Source organism: Athene noctua, chromosome 1 (assembly GCF_965140245.1).
Source record: "Athene noctua chromosome 1, bAthNoc1.hap1.1, whole genome shotgun sequence".
NCBI lineage: Eukaryota > Metazoa > Chordata > Aves > Strigiformes > Strigidae > Athene > Athene noctua.
This window is the reverse complement of record NC_134037.1, coordinates 19,789,719-19,807,443: the sequence shown is the minus strand read 5'-3', so window position 1 is coordinate 19,807,443 and position 17,725 is coordinate 19,789,719. Positions and strand designations below refer to the sequence as shown.

The following is a 17,725-nucleotide window of genomic DNA, read 5'->3' as shown; positions in this document are numbered from 1 at the left end:
AACGGGTTTGGCCTCCGCGGGAAATGCTCTGTGCGTGGACGGACTGGAAGTGAAAGTGAAAGAGAAGGTCTTAGACTATGGATCCGGTCTGCCCCCGCCCCCCCCCCCCCCCCCCAAAAAAAAAAAAAGTGTTCCTACGGAGTCGCGTAGCACAAATACACTCTGCTGCTTGGAACCGTCCCAAAGAGATGAGCAAGTCATAAAACAAATCGAAACTGGTTTGCTGTGTTTCAGTGCCCAAGTAGCACCAAGCCGTACCAGGGCATGTTGGTAACTTAATCCTTTTATTTTTTTACTCAGTGCTTTCGATAACAAGGCCAACGGACTCAATTCATTTGGGAAGTAAAACACACTTTTACAAGCCTGCGGTGTTTTCATAACTTTTTGATGGCCGATTTCAGCTTTCATCAGCTCAGGGGCAGGAACCAGAAGCACTGCAAATAGCTGTAACACTTACTTAGTTTTATGTCAGCTGCTATGAGTAATGTTGCCCAAAATGTGGATTTTTCAAAAGATGTAACTTGAAATGTAGGTCAGCCTGCACCTCTGCAGAATCCTGCTTCTCCCTTCAATAGTTGGGAAAACTGCCACTTAGAGATATTTAAAGTTAAGCTTCTGATTCATCTTCTGAAACAATATACAACAACTACACTCTACAATAAATTCCTCAGAAACTTGATGTCTTCATCTGGTCAGCTGCACAAATAAATACCTTTTGCTTAGCGCATCTGCAGGGAGAGGGGAGCAGCTGGTAGGCAGTGTAGGTTAGCTTGAGATCAGCTATACTGGTTAGAAGCTGCCTGTGCTGAGGAAACTGGTGGCAGGCAGGGCCAGAGCAGGAACTGGGAACACAGTCTCAGCAGCAAGTACCCAAACTAGCTTTTTCAGGCGAAATGCACCCTTTTTCATAACTAAGAACTCTTGCGTCTTTCCACATCACTCAAACACGTGGCTATATACCAAATACCTAATACCAAATTAGGTATGTTAGACAGCACATCCTCATCTCTTCCTCTTAGCACCTATTTATGAATCCTTGCTCATACATGTGTCTAAATCCCTTTTTGACTTTGCAACAGAGTCTACCTCTGCAAACCCCCATGGTCTCAAATTCCAGCAATGCACCTGTTGCATAAAACCAATTTTATTTTATAAGTTTTAACCTCACATCCTACTGGTTTCAATAAGTGCCCCTTCTAATAATATTACTGACTTTGGTTAATAACAGATCAATATTCAGCTTATTTATCACCTTCATGATTTTGTAAAGGTCACTCAGATTTTCCTTTCAGCTTTTTCATGTCAGAAGTGAGAGTCTGAATCTCTTGTAAGGCAGCTGCTTCCATCCCCTTGATCATTTAGATACAGGGATAACTTCTTTAACTCCGCTGAAGTCCTGCCAAGGCGTGGAGACCTGAACGGTATCACTAGTCAAGGTATGGTTACATGTACCAAGGTTTCACAGAGCAGCAAACTAATGCCATCTGCCTTGCTCTCAATACTTTTTTGGATGATACTAAGATTTTTGTTGACTTTTTTTGCTGCTGCTTCCCACAGAGCCAGTGATTTCAGAGGGGTAACAACAGTGACTCTAAGATCTCTTTCCTGAGATGAAAGTGCTACTACTGAGCTCACCATTAGGTATACAAGGTTTTGGCTATTTTTTCTGATGTACATTTATCTACACAGTTTATCTGCCAATTTTCTGCTAATTCATTTTTTTTATGTCCACTTGACTTGCAGATAAGTTTCTCTTCAAAAGCCCTTGAAAAGCTGGCTGTGTTCATCACTGACTTATCTGATTCCTTGCTCTTCTGTTTTCATGTTTTCCTGATGCCACTGTTGCCTTTCCCCTCCCTGCTGACTAAATGGGAAGAGCTTACTTTCATTTTCCCTTATCCCCTCCCATGGCCTTGATACAACTGTTTACAAGCATTTGCCTAGTTGGTGGTGCATTTTTCTTCATTTATAATATGCTTATGAGATCATTTATAATAGGTGTGTGATGCCTGTCCTCCTGGCTAATTACTTAAAAGTATTTTCTTGCAAGATTTTAGGTCTTTCTCATCAGATCATACACAAAGAGTTCAGGAAAAACTATAGGAAAAGAGAGTTGCCTTTTATGTCCAAGACAGCTCTCTGTATGTGAAATCAGTGTAGAGAGTATGAATCTGTTTTGAAATTATCTTATGATAATTATTTTTCAGTTTCTTCAGAAGGACCTTTATCATTTTGTCCTCTGTATAACATGAAATAACATGGAAGAGCAAATGTGCTAATTGTATGAAAAACACTGTTCTGTAGTCTCTTCACATCTTTGAGGGCCCACTGTACTTGGGTGTAGGTATAGGAAAGAGATACAGACACAAGAAGCCGTATAACCATTCTAAAACTTTTTAATCCACCTGAAATGGAAAAAGAGGAAAAAAACTGCAAATAAATCAATCTGTAACTTTAAAAATTTATCTGAGTGCACAGTCCTACAATGTAAATAAACAGCTGACACAATAAATTACATAAATCAAAGGCCCATACAATACATAGGTATGTAAAATACACACAAATAGAATGTATGTATTTTCATGCAGAATAAACTTTAAAGGACATCAGTAAGGGGCCCTGCAGTAAAGATAAAAGGTCTGCAGATAAGATCGTAAGGCCACAGAAGTAAGTATAGTGTCAGGCCCTCCTCTTCTGCCCATGACAGTGGCCAGTGCCAGATGTTTGCCAGTGGAAAGGACACAGAAGGATCCTTCTCACATCCTGTCCCAGATTCTGGGAGTCATCTGTTCCAATACTTCCTGAGCTGCAGATCACATACACGCCATTAAGGTCTCCTGGTAGACATGTTTCAAATGTGCCTAATCTGAGTCTATATTACATGTTTCATATGTGTTTCATAACCTGATGGCATGCAGGCTTTAACTTTCTATTTTGTAATTTCAGTGGCACCCCTTGGATTTGTGCATCCCGAGGAGGGATGAGTCACTGCAAGGACAAGGTCCTTAACAGAATCCCATTTATGGTGCTGCAGATGCAATGGAGAAGACACCATTTCCAGCTGGCAGTGGATCAAGAAACAATACATTTATCAAATGCTAAAAACGACATCTGCCATTGTGTGACTTGCTTGGATGTCCTTGGACCATTTCTGGTCCTCACAGGTAACATGATAACAGTTCTTTCTTTAACCTTATTTATGTTTGTCATGGTTTGAGCCCTGAGGGCACTTGAGAACCACACAGCTGTTCAATCACCCCTTCCTCCCCGCCACCCCCCCTACCCCCACCCCCACCCCCAGCGCTGGGAAGCAGAAAAAGTATCAAAAGGCTCAGGAATTGAGATAAGGACAGGGAGGGGTAGCTCACCCATTATGAGTATGGGCAAAAGACAGGCTTGTTAGGGGAAGGAAAAAACTGCAGCACTTTAATTCAAAACACTAATGACAACAACACTTAGCAGACAAAATAGGACAGTGAGAAGCTTACCACATCTTAAAAACACCTTCTCCCACCCCTCTCTTCTTTCTGGGCTTGGTTTTGTCCGGATATCTCTACCTCCTCCTCCCAGCAGCGCAGAGGACAAGGGATGGGGGGTGTGGTCAGTCCTGCCGCTTCCTCCTGCAAGGAGAGGCAAAGCCTTCCTCTGAATTCTTTCACCAGCTCCAGAGGCATCTGTCTCTTAGGAGACAGTCCTCGACAAACTTTTTCTGCCTGAGTCCTCTCCACAGGATGCATTCCTCTCAAGATGCTCTGGTGTGGGTCACCCCCACGTGTTGAAATCCTCCCAGCGCCAAACTACAACAGGGGTGGGACTTCTCTCCACAGAGCCCCAGGCCTCCTTTAAGCACAGCTGCCTGCTCTGGTGTGGAGTCCTCTGTGGGAAAGGACTTGAAAGAAGCAGACAGGACAACGCGCCCTGCTTCACTGTTGTTGTTAGAAGGGGATGTACTGGAACCTGTAGGCCATAAACCTTGGGCAGCCTGATAAAGGGAATAAAGAAGTGCTGATGTGGGGGAGAGTTACTGCCCTATGAGTCATGTGGCACTGGAGAAGAAGAAAATATAAAGTCTCTGAAAAACAACTTAGTGTCCGCAAAAACAACTTAGTCGTAAACAGTCCTGTTGTTAGAGTTTTAATTAACTACCAATCAACGAGCATTGATAAAGAATGTGGAAGTATAGTAACAAATCAATGTAAGACACTTATTTTTGATTTCTTCTAATTTTCTATATCAATGAATGATTTCTGCAATAAATCTCTTGGGCTCTCGAGCTCGGACTCTGCTTGCATCGAGCTGTGTCCCGTCTCTCAATCGCAGCAGTCCTCCACAGGCTACAGGGGAATCTCTGCTCCACTGTGAACCTCCATGGGTGGCAGTGGGGGCAGCCCTTCTGTCTCACCACGGGATACAGGGATGGGTCTCTGCTCCAGCGCACCTCTCCCCCTTCCTCCTTCTTCTTTCCAATGACCTCAGTGTTCACACAGGTGTCCTTCTAATACGTCCTCCTCACAAGTCTCCACCCCCTTCTTAAATACCTTCTTACAGAGGTGCGGCCACCATTGCTAACTGGCTCGTCCTTGGCCAAAGGCGGGTGACTTGGAGCAGGGGAAGCTCTGAGAAGCTTCTCACAGGGGCCACCGATGTAGCCCCCTCCCCCACTACCAAAAACCCCACCACACAGACCCAGCACAACGTTACTGGCTCATGTCAGTAATTTGCTTTCCTTAGCAAGCTACTGTTTGACTGGAACTGCCAACTAGACACACTGGAGAAAGCAATCTCTTTCTTTAAATAAATAAAACCACATTATTTGGATAAATAATATAAAATTGTTTAAAAATTTTGCTTTCCTGGCAACTAGGGAGCACAAATGCATTATCCATGTTTATCCAGTTGGATTCTTCCATGCTAGTTGTGTACCTATGTACCATCCAGTGCACCATTAATAACAATATTGACTAATTTTTGAAAAATTGTATTTATCTTTAAAAGGTTTTTGGTGCAGATTTGTAGAACTGAAACATTTTGAGTACTGGGATTCCATGATATGACTATAAAATGACTTCCTTAAGAAAGAAAGGGAAGGAATCAGACTTCCTACTGCTTTCAGATAACATCATGCTTTTCTGAGCCTCTTCTAGAAGGCTCCAGGACAGAAAATTTCATTACATTTCTTGCTTGCAACATTTCTTGCAGATTCAAAGCTAGTGTATAAAAATGCACATTTGTGTTTCTGGTAGGTCTCACCATAGAGTCTGTGAGTTAGAACAGTTTGGAAAGTAAAATGTAGAACATCTTCCTTGTTGCTGCTAGGACTTGCACATCTTTAGGGGGGCATGTTCCAGTTTACTTTGTGGGGCTTTACAGTAATGCAGAGAGTGTCACCTGAAAACATACTTAGTGGAGGCAAAAAATGGAGACAGCTTTTATAGCTATCATTTTCTATGAAAGCATAGATAAAATGACAGAGAACAGGAAGTCTTGAGTAAGCTTGGGTGTTAGGTTCTCTGCATGTTTTGTTCCTTGGAACAGAGATCTTCCCTTTCAAAGAAAATGGTAAAGTTTTTGTTTACTGATTCACTGAGCAACACTCTTCTGACATGTTTTTGGAGTGTTTGTGTATCAGATGTAGTCTTGTGTTGAGAGAATTTGTTAATCATCAAGGATTTTTTACCGATTTTGGAAATTAAGTATTTCAAACCTAATTTTTCTATCCAGCTGAGGCACTAGTCAATGAGTTCAGGGCTGAGGCTGCAATAGGTTGAGGTCATTGTGCCAGTCTCAGTGGATCATCTGCAATTCTCAAACTTTAGAAGGTCAGGGAAGTTTATGAGACAAGGTCAGCTAAATGATAGTTTAGCAGTAAGATCTCTATGCAAAGCTATATGCAGAAATTGTGAGCTTGGTGTCAATCATATATATATACACACATACACGTATATACTCAGACACAACAGAATATTTCTTGAGATGCACATTTCTCTTTAAGATCTTATGCTTACCTTTATTCTTAGTAAAAGTTTTCCACCTCAAAGGAGAGAGAAAGGCTGTACTGCCTATATCTGGGCTGCATCAAAAGAAGCGTGAACAGCAGGTTGAGACGTGATTCTTCTCCTCTGCTCCGCTCTCATGAGACCCCACCTGGAGTACTGCATCCAGCTCTGGGGCCCCCAACATAAGAGGACATGCACTTGCTGGAGCAAGTCCAGAGGAGGGCTACAAAGATGATCAGGAGGCTGGAGCACCTCCCTTATGTAGGATGAGCTGAGAGAGTTGGAGTTTTTCAGTCTGGAGAAGAGAGGGCTCCAGGGAGACCTTATAGCGGCCTTCCAGTACTTAAAGGGGACCTACAAAAAAGCTGGAGAGAAACTTTTGACAAGGTCATGTAATGATAGGACAAGGGGTAATGGCTTTAAATTGAGAGTGGGTTTAGATGTAAGGAAGAAGTTCTTCACGGTCAGGGTGGTGAGGCACTGGCACAGGTTGCCCAGAGAAGCTGTGGCTGCCCCCTCCCTGGCAGTGTTCAAGGCCAGGTTGGACGGGGCTTTGAGCAACCTGGTCTAGTGGAAGGTGTCCCTGCCCATGGCAGGGGAGTTGGAACTAGATGGTCTTTAAGGTCCCTTTTAACCCAAACCATTCTATGATTCTGTGAATATGGGAATTGACAGCTTGGTCCCAGTCTCTCACGGTGTTACCATGAGGGGCAGCCATCTGCCCTGCCAACACGTCACTTCAGGCAGTTGCCAACTTTCCTGTTGTTAAGACTAACTATATTCAACTTAGTGCAATAGCTTTGCTTGAGGTGCTTTAGACAGTATTGGAGACCAAGAATTAAAGAACCTTCAAGTACTTTCTTTTCATGAATCTGAAGTCATCAGGCTCCCTAACCTGGTGTGCTCTGCAATGCAACCCGTTTAAACTTACAGTAGCTCATGGCTGTCTCTGGGAAGGATGCAGGCAGTTATAGAAGCTCAGCTTTCCCCGTTTCACGACTCACGCCGGTTTTGACCAGAACTGAAGCCACTGAGCTCACACACATCGAAGGGCCCCGCTGGTGCTGAACAGCTACTGGCCCTGGGCCGCCGCAGGGCTTCGGGATGGCCCGGCCCAGAACCCGGGCTGGGGGGGTGTGGAGCAGGGGGGAGGAGGGACAAAGACAGCCAGGGCCCGCGGCTCCGTGCCAAGTTTCCCTTCTGCGGGAAACGAAAACGAAACCGAGAGCTTCGGCACGGCGGGGCGGGGCGGGACTGGAGGGGCCGCCGCGCTCTTAAGCGCGGTGCGCCGGGCGCCTCGCTACGGCTTGCGAGCCGAGCCGGGTCCAGCCGAGTCTACTCTGGTCGAACTGAGCCCAGCCGGGTCGAGACCAGTCGAACGGAGCCCAGCCGGAGCAAGTCGAGCCGAAGTGAGCCCAAGCGGGTCCAAGTGAACGGCAGCGCATCCCGCCGGGTCCGAGTGAACGGCAGCGCATCCGCCGAGCCGAGCCGAGCCGAGCCGAGCCGAGCCGAGCCATGCCCCTGGGCTTGCTGTGCCGGCTGCCGCTGGCGGTGGCGCGGGCGGTGCTGGCGGCGCTGCGCGGGCGGCTGGGCGCGCTGTGCTGGAGCCTAGCGCCCCTGCCCCTGCCCCTCTCCCTGCCCCTGCCCCTGCCCCTGCCCGGCTGGCGGCGGGTCTCGGCCCCCAGCTCCGCCGCCCCGGCGGGACCCCGGCGGGAGCGGGAGCAGGACGACGCGTCCCCGACGCCCACCAGCGTCAATTACCACTTCACCCGCCAGTGCAACTACAAGTGCGGCTTCTGCTTCCACACGGCCAAGACCTCCTTCGTGCTGCCCCTGGAGGAGGCCAAGCGGGGGCTGGCGATGCTCAAGGAGGCGGGTGAGTCCCTCGGGGAGCGGCCGGGGGGAGCCCGGCCGGGGGGATGCGCGGCGACCGCGTCCCGGCAGGACCAAGTGGCGTCGAAGAAGTTTTGTCGGGCGATGTCCCCCGCTAGCGCTGCGGAAGGAGCCGGGAATAGGCAGGCAGAGGTTCACAGCATCTTCCTTTGGTCCTTTTTTAGGAATGGAGAAAATAAATTTCTCCGGAGGAGAACCGTTTCTTCAGGACAGAGGCGAATTTGTAGGCAAACTGGTCCAGTTTTGCAAGCAGGAGTTGAAGCTACCAAGTGTCAGCATTGTTAGCAACGGCAGCCTGATTAGAGAGCGGTGGTTCAAGAAGTACGGTAAGGGAAAACAGGCGTGCGCAGAAGCACGGGCGGGTTTGGGAGCCTCCTCGGGGCAACCTCACCGAGAGACGTTTTGGTGCAAGTGGGAGATGGTTTGTGAGGGGTTCATTTACAGTAAACACAAGCCAAACGTAGATACCAGTGAAATATTGTTAATTGCATGTTGTGAACATAGGCAGTTTGTACTATTGCTTTTTTGGTATACTAGTATAACAAAATAATAGCTGAGACTATCTCCGTAATGCTGAGGACACACACACGCACACAAAATAGGTGTTTTGCTGCTGCTGCCGAGGCGTTTGTGGTTCATGTGATAACTCCACAAAACTATGTTTACATGGCACTTTGTGACAGATCACAAGGAAGTGGAAGTGGGCAGGGTCCTGCCAGCTTTTACCCAAGAGACAGAATATTAATCAATTTTAAAAATTGTTTTCAGGTGAATATTTAGACATTCTGGCAATTTCATGTGATAGTTTTGATGAGGATGTCAACGTTTTAATTGGCCGTGGTCAAGGCAAGAAGAACCATGTGGAAAATCTGCATAAACTGAGACAGTGGTGCCGAGAGTATGCTGTTGCTTTCAAAATAAATTCAGTGATCAACAGATTTAATGTTGAGGAAGATATGAATGAGCAGATCAAGGCACTCAATCCCGTGCGCTGGAAGGTAAGAAACTGGTGTATCCCACGGGTTTCCTGTTCAGAGAAAAGTAATAGCCAAGTCCTGGAGTTGTCTGAACCTCTAGTGATCTCAGTCAGTTTTCCAGCTCCAGCTGGGGCTGGTGCTAGCTGACTTCTTGTCAGTGTTACATGATATTGAGACAGATTCTGTTTCTTTCTGCATTTAAATGGAACCCAACATGTCAAGGATCTTTTTTTGTTGTGATATTTACAGGAAATTACCATTTCAGAATAACTTGATCTAATTTTTTTACGATATTAAATATAAGATAGAAGGTCTTTAACATTTGAAAATGTGTCATGGTGTAGACAAAATGAGGAAAAGTTAGTGTACAATGATACATTATAGTTAATATAACATTAGCAATGTGTAAGTGTACATTAGACATCAGTGTTCTGTTATAGAGTGTTAGGGGCTAGTGTGCATATAGTATGATATTTTCTACTAGAATTGTATTAAATACATTATCAGTTTGAAGATGGATAGAGATAATGTGACTTACAGATATGGGAGAACTTGTGGAATAATTTCTCATTATTTGTTTCATGGAAATTGGTATACACACATGATTTCCCAGGGAAAAAATATCACTGCAAGTGAAATCTTGGTCCTACTAAAGGAGTGTAAGGAAAATATTACATACATTTTAAATATTTTATCAAGCTTCCTGGCCTACTTTTTTTGCCAGAGTTACAGAGCATGTTCATGGCAAAGGCATCGTTTTTCCCCAAAAATCTATTCTGAATATATTTGAGGACTTGGCCTTTAGAAGGAGGCTCTTAAATAGACAAACTATTATATTTTGTTTCTGGGGAGTCATCCCTGTCTTTTCTGTGACCACCTGAAGCTAGTTAAACTTACAGTCATCAATCAGGTTAAAATCTTTAATAATAAAGATTGAGTTGATAGTCTGCATTGTACATAGCACTTACTGGTATTTATAATACAGCCATACTGCTTGAGGTTCAATCAAAAGTATATTCGAGTTTTGATTATATGTGCCCTTATTAAGACCAGAACAGTTAAGATTTCTGGGGAAATCTGATCAGGAACCATGACTCTATAATTACATTTAGAACTATGTAATGTTAATTTGCTAAAAATAAATCTGCACTGTGCCTTTCATGTAGTATTCACTTATCACAAATTGTGTCAGTATGGCTCCACTGACAGAAAAATTAAAGACATTGCTACTGAGACAACTGGAGGTTTTTGTCATGGTGACAGTCTCTTATACACAAGGCAAGTGAAAACAAAAAATCTTAACCAGGTGTTTTCTGTCTTCAGGTATTCCAGTGCCTGCTCATCGAAGGGGAGAACACTGGTGAGGATGCCCTGAGAGAAGCAGAGAAATTTGTTATCAGTGATGAAGACTTTGAACAATTCCTGGATCGCCATAAAGATGTCTCCTGTTTGGTACCTGAATCTAATCAGAAGGTAAAATTGAAATGGTCCCTTTGTAACTTTATTTTCAAATAAAGTTGGAAAGATGGAAAGGAACTAGAAATTTTCATGGCAATTAACACTTTCTCTATTAGTATTGGCTTAGAAGAGGTACAGTACAACATTGTCAGCAACCAGTTTTGTTATGGTGGAAGCCAAGGTCTTTAATTTTCTTTAAGGCTTTTTACTGAGCACTAAGTTATTAACAGAAGAGTAAAAACTCATTATTCCCAGTCCTGTGGAAACCACTGGGAGTCCTCTCACAGCATTGTGTGGGCTTCTGCTCAGTGAGACGGATGTATAAGTATCAGCACGGGAACTGGAGAAACTTGTTTTTTCCATAGCTGAATGGTGAACTTCAAACCATAATTAAGCCCTTTGGAACTGAATAGCTCTCTTCCTCACCAGGGAACAAGATCCTGAAAAGGTTGAATGTTGATGTAAATGCATAGTTTTCTAATAGAGATTCACCATGATGTTACCCTATGGCAGTGTCATTGACCTACATCAAGTAAGATATCATCCCAGTCAGGATTATATTGGGTATCGAGGAACAAGAACTAGTATTTTTGCCTGACACATCTTACTGGGTACTCCTGCCCACAATAAAGTTACAATTTTAACACTGTCTATCTGAACTCCTTTGGACTGCACATTCGGGCTCTTGATTCACAAGCAGACTTCAGAGCCCAGCAGTTAACTCGATGAGCTGCCATTCAGTTTACAAAGCTCAAGTAAAGGACTTTAGTGCCTAAGGGTGGAGCCCAGGGCATTTTGTAAGATGCCTACAGACCCTATACATTGGCATGAGGAGAGTTTGAAGACTCACTGTTAAGAAAGTTTATGAACTGAGTGAGGAGATAACTCAATTGAACCAAGTTCAGGAATGCCTTACAACTCAATCTCGTGTTCCTTTTCTCCTCCACAGTTTAAGGCTCTCCATTTACAGTTTACTTCTTAGTGTATAGAGAGCTCAAGTGAGAAGTCTGGGTTGCCTTTACTGTTAAGACATAGAAGTGGGACTGTGCAGTCTATTGTTTAGGCATTTGGTGGGAGAGAGCACTCATCAGAGAAGGTATATTAGATGAGAACTCAGAAAAGTTTCTACATTTTCTTCCATGTAAGAAGTCCTACAAAAAACCAGGATACTTCCCTTAGTAGGTTTGGTTCCGGAAGACTGTTTTTGATTTCTGTTAAACCTCTGTGAAAGATGGACACCAAATTGATCAGATTTCCTGTTCTACACAGCTGCAATCTCCAGCTACCCAGAGAATATTAGGGAGGATCATGTAGGAGATGCCCAGTTAGCTGAGCAAACATGTCTTATTTCAGCTGTTGGCCTATTTCTTGGTGCACACCTGAGAACTTTTTGAGCTGGGAGATGACCTTTGAGCTGGGATAAGACCTTTTAGCTGGGAGAACACCTTTGTCTGCTGGGGTGATAAACACTCCATCTTAAACGGTCATGTCATTTTTTTTTTTGAAAATGACATAATCATAGAATCATAGAATGGTTTAGGTTGGAAGGGACCTTAAAGATCATTACAATATGCAAAACAGTGTAAGTTCTGCTAGTGCAGAAGGTAATAGAAAACTTGGATATTATTTAAAATGCCTTTATCCAGTTGGGTACCCACATTTCAGTTAGATGTTTGAGAGGTCATATTTCAAGGATTACTGGTTTATTCATGCATTAAATCATGCTAGTAATCCTGTCATTTATTTCTATAAATTTGATCCAAGCTCAATGAAACAGTGTTAAGACACTACCTGTTTGTATTAAAGATTTGGATCAGGCTTTGAATGAATAGTTGTTTGTTTCAGCCTCGATTTTTCACTAGAATGGAATTTTGGTTTCTATATTAATTTAGTTTTTTATGTTGATCTATTACAGATGAGAGATTCATACCTCATTCTGGATGAATATGTAAGTCTTTGTTTGATACTTGGTATTTGTATGCTAATATATGTATGTGTACAACTGTGAAAACCAATTCAATTTACTGTGCATTCTATATAATAATTTTACCATGAAGTACAAGGAATAGATGTGATTTCTTCCCATCAGACATACTGAGAACTTGAATATAAGTATGACCTAGGGAGGACTTGCCATCAGGTTGCACGTATAATCATTGCATCGCGAATCTTAAAAGTATAGATGTGTATCTTTGCAGGGCATCTTTGCTGGTTTTCTTTAATTTAAAAATACAGAACTTGTCTTGAACGCTATGTTTCAAAAAGCCTACTTAGTTTACATGTAACTGAAGAGCAAACAGTCTTCAGGAATTATGGTGTGGCTTTGTTCCTGCTAAAATGTGTCCAACCTGAGCTTGAGCCTTCTACAGTGAAACTGTTCATGCAGTTACATAGGCTTTTGTGGGATTGCAGCGCAACTTGTTTAATACTGTAGAAAAATTAAGCTTTTACAAATTGATTTTCTAATGTCTTATCTATTGATGTTCCAGATGCGTTTTCTAAACTGCAGAGAGGGACGGAAAGAGCCTTCCAAGTCTATCCTAGATGTTGGTGTACAAGCAGCTATAAAATTCAGTGGATTTGATGAGAAGATGTTTCTAAAAAGAGGAGGAAAGTATGTGTGGAGTAAAGCAGACATGAAACTGGACTGGTAACTCAATATACTGAGTTAGGGCAGGTGCATTATGTAAAGAAAATAGTGTGTATATATGCGTGTGTATCTAATGCTTTAAACCACAGTTGGTATACAGATTGATATTCATTATAACTCTATATGTGAACGTGTTATATGTTTTTAGAATGGAGATTATGTTCTTATCTACTGATTGGTTGAATATCAAGTACCTTCAGAGCTTTCATATAAATAGATCTCTGAAATCAACTTTCTAGTCCATTGTATGAAGGATTTAAGGTCAAACCAATTACATAATATTACACAGGAAAGAGTTTTAAGATGGTACATAAGTGTGCATGCCAGAAAACAAATCAAAACCCACCCCAATCTCTAATGCATTATAAACAGCTGTAATGACGGATGAGTGGAAACTCCTACCAGGGAGCGTATTCTGCCTCTGTCGTATGGACAGGTGAAAATTGCAGTTCCTCGCTAGATCACAAGAGGGCCAGCTGGCAGTCCTTTGGAAGCAGCCCCTGTCTTTTTCAGGGCTAATGGAGGGTCAGAATCTAGGAATCATTATCTGCAAGAATATATTTAAAAGGAAATCAAGATGAAAAAATTGGCAATTTTCATTCTTTAAGAGTTAACTGTAAAATCGTCTGTTGTTCTTCTCCCTCTCCTCCATATACACACATGATATTTGCAATAATGTTGAGGGATATAATTTTCTGTGAGAATGTATTTTTAGTCATGACTGAATATTGTATTTGTCCTAAAACATAAAAGTGCATTTTACCCAATGACAAGCAACTTTTTATTTCAAACTGGCAATGGCCTTAGTTCTAACAAATATTTACAGTGAAAATAATGTTTGCATTTTATTAATAACTTCCTCCATTTTCCTTTTAACTGCAAATATTGATTTATTATTTTTCATGTTTTTCTCTCCCTGTACATACAGTTTTGATGATATTTCTTCTGAAATTAATTAGTACTATGTGACACACCTAACACGTTTCTTCTGTTGCATTCAGGCTGTGTTATTCACATGTTTTTTTTTTTTTATATTTTTTTTATTTTGCTAAGATATGGAATTACAAACAACACAGTTCATATATCACATAATCTTGCTTGGCTCAGGGATCATTCTTGCTTGCTGGTTACAAATGTGCAGGTATTAAGTGAAATTAATTGGGTTTTGTGGTAGCTGCCTTTGATTTTAAGAGCTGGCAGCATCGATATAAAATAGAGAAAAGTCAAAATCCCCTGCAAAAACAATAACTTAACATGCTGCCCTTGTTCTTGGTTTTCTGACAATTGTTATGGCATTATAATTGCAGTTCTCCAAATTTAACTAGTCCCCCACCCCCCCACCCCCACAAAGCTCTGTATGAAGGGCACAGGGATGAACATTGCACAAAGCACAAGTGAGGTGACACTACTCTTTTGATGTAGTCCATTGAACTCAATGCCTGGACTGTCTCACACGTTTAAATATTTACAGTAGTTGGGACCTGCAATTACACATTCATTTTTCTGATAACACTAGTTGATTTTTTTAAAGAGGTTTTCAAGAGAAGTGTTTTGCACTTGCCTAATGCATCTTCAACGTTGAGGGGGAAAGCCCTTAGATAGGAGCGGCTACTTCTGAATAAAGGAAGGTGCATTTCTGAATACATGTTTCCATTTATAATTCCTTTGGTTTCTATTTTTACTATTCTAACAGTAAGTATACTGTCTCAGTGGTGCTCTTTTGTCTTTTTGTATTTTGCAATCGCAACACTTCCTAGACACTTACATTTCAGTATTTTTTTTCTTGTATTAATACTAAGTGACATTCCAAATGTGGCCCACACACATTAACCCCACAGTCTTTTTGGCAGCTGTTTCGCTGACCTCAGTTGGAGTTCTGCCTGAGTAGCAACTATGGGCAGCGCAAATTTATGTAACTGTGGGGTTTGACTTCCTCTGCATTCCCATTGCTCAAATGTTAAATCTAGCCTCTTCCTCAGCATCTACACTGCATGATAGAAAAGAAGCATTTTCCTTTGCTGCTGGCTCAGTCCCAGCATGGGGAAAGATTTAGTGCATCAATGTACCAGTAAACCTACCAGCTTGCTGCTTCTACAGAAAATGCCAGCTGTATCACAGCACGCAGATGTGAGGTACACAAACTCCCATTCAGATCCAGAAATCCTGCCATTCTTGGCTTTGCATTTTACTCTGTAAATGGCTATTCTTTTGCTGCAAGAGATCTTTTGTGCCTATGGAGGAAGCTGCAGGATAAACAAACTGAAGGTGAAAATGTGAAAATCCTGTAAATAGTGTAAAGACATTGAAGATAGCTTTATCAGAAGGTTCTAAATTCTTACCTTCTTAAAATCTTAAGGATTTTATATCACCTCTTGCTACCATGCACAATTAAGAAAAAGATTGTCCTTTGTGTGATACTCTTTGCAAAGAAAATGCCAGTTGTGTGCATAACACAGTTTGACAGACAATCATTGAAATTAATGAATTGGTATTTTCATATGGAAAATTAATTTTTGTTTAAAATCTCAAAATTTTTTTTGGCTAGAGTTTGATTAACTTTTTTTTTTTTTTAATCTATAACCACAGTTCACTTTGAACCAGAAATGGACTTTAGATGTAGTCCAGATTTATTCTGTAGATGGGCCTAACTTTCAGCATGGAATTAGGAAAATAATACTGAATTCAACAGGGCTACTCCCAGGCTTAGAGATTACATGTACATTGTGACCCTGGAGAGTCAGGATTTAAATTTAAGTCCTGTAAACACAGATATGCTTAATTGTATTTTCACATGTAATCTCATAACTGCAGCTAAGCACTTGCTAAAGATGCTGAACGGGGAAGGAATTTACACTGTAGTCTACTAGCATTATGCAGGTGTTCATATTTGTAAAATTTGTAGAGAACAAGCATTTGTGAGAATTACTTTGGTTAAGATTATGAATATACCTTGGGTAATGAGTAAAACTGTTATTTAAAATGCATTTTAGGATGTCTTCAGTGTGAAGGATGTTGATATATTTGAATGTTATACATTATGAATTTTTAAATGATACTGTTACATAATTAGTGCAAAGTATTTTACATGAGGATGTCACACATTTCAATAAATGTTTCTATTTTCTTAAGTTTGCCTCTAATTTATTTTTTAAAAATTTTAAAATATAACCCAGAACCATACTAGCAGAATGTGTGACTGCAATTCACAAGAGATCTGTAATTCTGGATGCAGTCTGTATTTAGCACAGGAGGCTGCTTGCACGGTGCCAAGGGCAGCATCTAGGCCGAAATGGAGAATAGTGGTGACTCTCCTCGTGATGAAAAGCATTTGTTATAAGCTGGAGTGGACAGGGCTGTGCTGGGAGAAGACAGCTAAAATATCTTGTGCTGTTCAGATGACAACCATTACGAAAGACACGACTGCCCATAAATATCTGAGGAGAGAAAAAAATACATGCTGTTATAGTAAATAAGAGAGCAATGCTAGTCAGTTGAGTAAAGACAAGCAGCTTCTCAACTCATCTCCTGTCTTCAGGCTGCAGTATAACCTCTCATATACTAGTCAACCTGAAATGGAGCTTTTCTCCGTAACTGGTTGGTTGTGGGGGGGAGGCTTTGCATGCCCCCCCTCCCTTGCCTTTGCCAGGTTTTTCCTGCACATTCTAGAGGAGCGAAGGTGCCCGGGAGCAGAGCTGCAGCAGGATGCCCAGGGCTCCCCTTCCGCGACCCCCCGACCTCCGTTACGGAAGACAGCCGGTCCTTGCTCCACACACAGATCAACCACAGGAAAGCAGCTGTTCTCGCTACACAGGGCTTGCAAAAACTGTGCCCATCACGGTTTCCTTACGCTTCCCTTCTCCCCTTCCTTGCAAGGAAGGCAAACCCTCCCGCCCTCCTTTGAAAAATCAGTCCCCCGGCGTTCCTCTCCTGGCGCCGAATGACCTGCTGGGCCGGGGGGCGGCACGCCCGGGCAGCCTGAGGTGCGATTCCTTAAAAGAAAAAACCCCCGTGGGCAAACCGTGGGGGCGGCCGCCGCCCGGACCCGCGCAGGGAACGCGCCCGGCGCTGCCGAGCGGGAAACCCCGGGATCCCCGCGCCGGGAGGCGCCTCCCGCCGCCGCCAGGGGGCGCCGCTGCGGCCGGCGGGGCGGGGCGGGGCGGGGCGGGGCGGGGCGGGGCGGGGCGGGGCGGGGCGGGGCGGGGCGGGGCGGGGCGGGGCGGCCGCTTCAAAGCGCGCGGCGCCGGCCGCGCGGCCGTTAATGGCGCCCGCCCCCGCCCGCCCTCGCCCCACCCTCCTCCTCTTCCTCCCCTCCCTCCGCCCCGCCGGAGAAAAGCCCGGGAGCGGCGCCCGCCGCGCACACTCCGGCTCCGCGGCTGACGGCGCCGCGGGGGGTGGAGACCATGCCTGGGGCGGCGGCGCCCTGCCGCGGCTCCGCGGGATAGCGCGGGGCGCCGCGCATCTTCCGCGCGCCGCCCCGTGCCGGCGGAGGCGGGAGCGGCGGGGTAAGGCGGCCTGGGCAGCGGGGCGGTGGGGAGCCGGGCGCGGCCGGGAGGTGGGGGCGCCGGCGCCGCCGAGCCCCGGGGCGGGGGCTGTCCCATGGGGGGTGTCCCCGCTCCGCGCCGGGGCGGGGGGGGGCGACGCCGAGCCGCGCGGCTCCGCGCGAGGCGCCCACGTCCCCTTACGTAAGGGGCCGCGCTCGGCGCTGCCCGCGGCGGGCGCACGTGCCCCGCGGCGGGGCTGCTCCGGGGCCG

General features: G+C 44.1%; 2 protein-coding genes across 2 annotated transcripts in view; both read left to right on the top strand.

Moving 5' to 3' along the window:
- Positions 1 to 7,511: 7,511 nt before the first annotated feature.
- On the top strand, positions 7,512 to 12,978 carry RSAD2 (radical S-adenosyl methionine domain containing 2). Its single transcript, XM_074922210.1, has 6 exons — positions 7,512 to 7,872; positions 8,054 to 8,215; positions 8,658 to 8,887; positions 10,190 to 10,339; positions 12,240 to 12,272; positions 12,814 to 12,978. Exons 1-6 carry the CDS (start codon positions 7,512 to 7,514, stop codon positions 12,976 to 12,978), a joined length of 1,101 nt encoding a protein of 366 aa, XP_074778311.1.
- A 4,335-nt stretch (positions 12,979 to 17,313) lies between these two features.
- The window catches only part of RNF144A (ring finger protein 144A), a 70,526-nt gene continuing 70,114 nt past the window's right edge, over positions 17,314 to 17,725 (top strand). The window contains exon 1 of the mRNA XM_074895679.1: positions 17,314 to 17,476. The gene's annotated coding sequence lies outside the window, so the exon portion shown is untranslated. The remainder of the gene's footprint in view (positions 17,477 to 17,725) is intronic.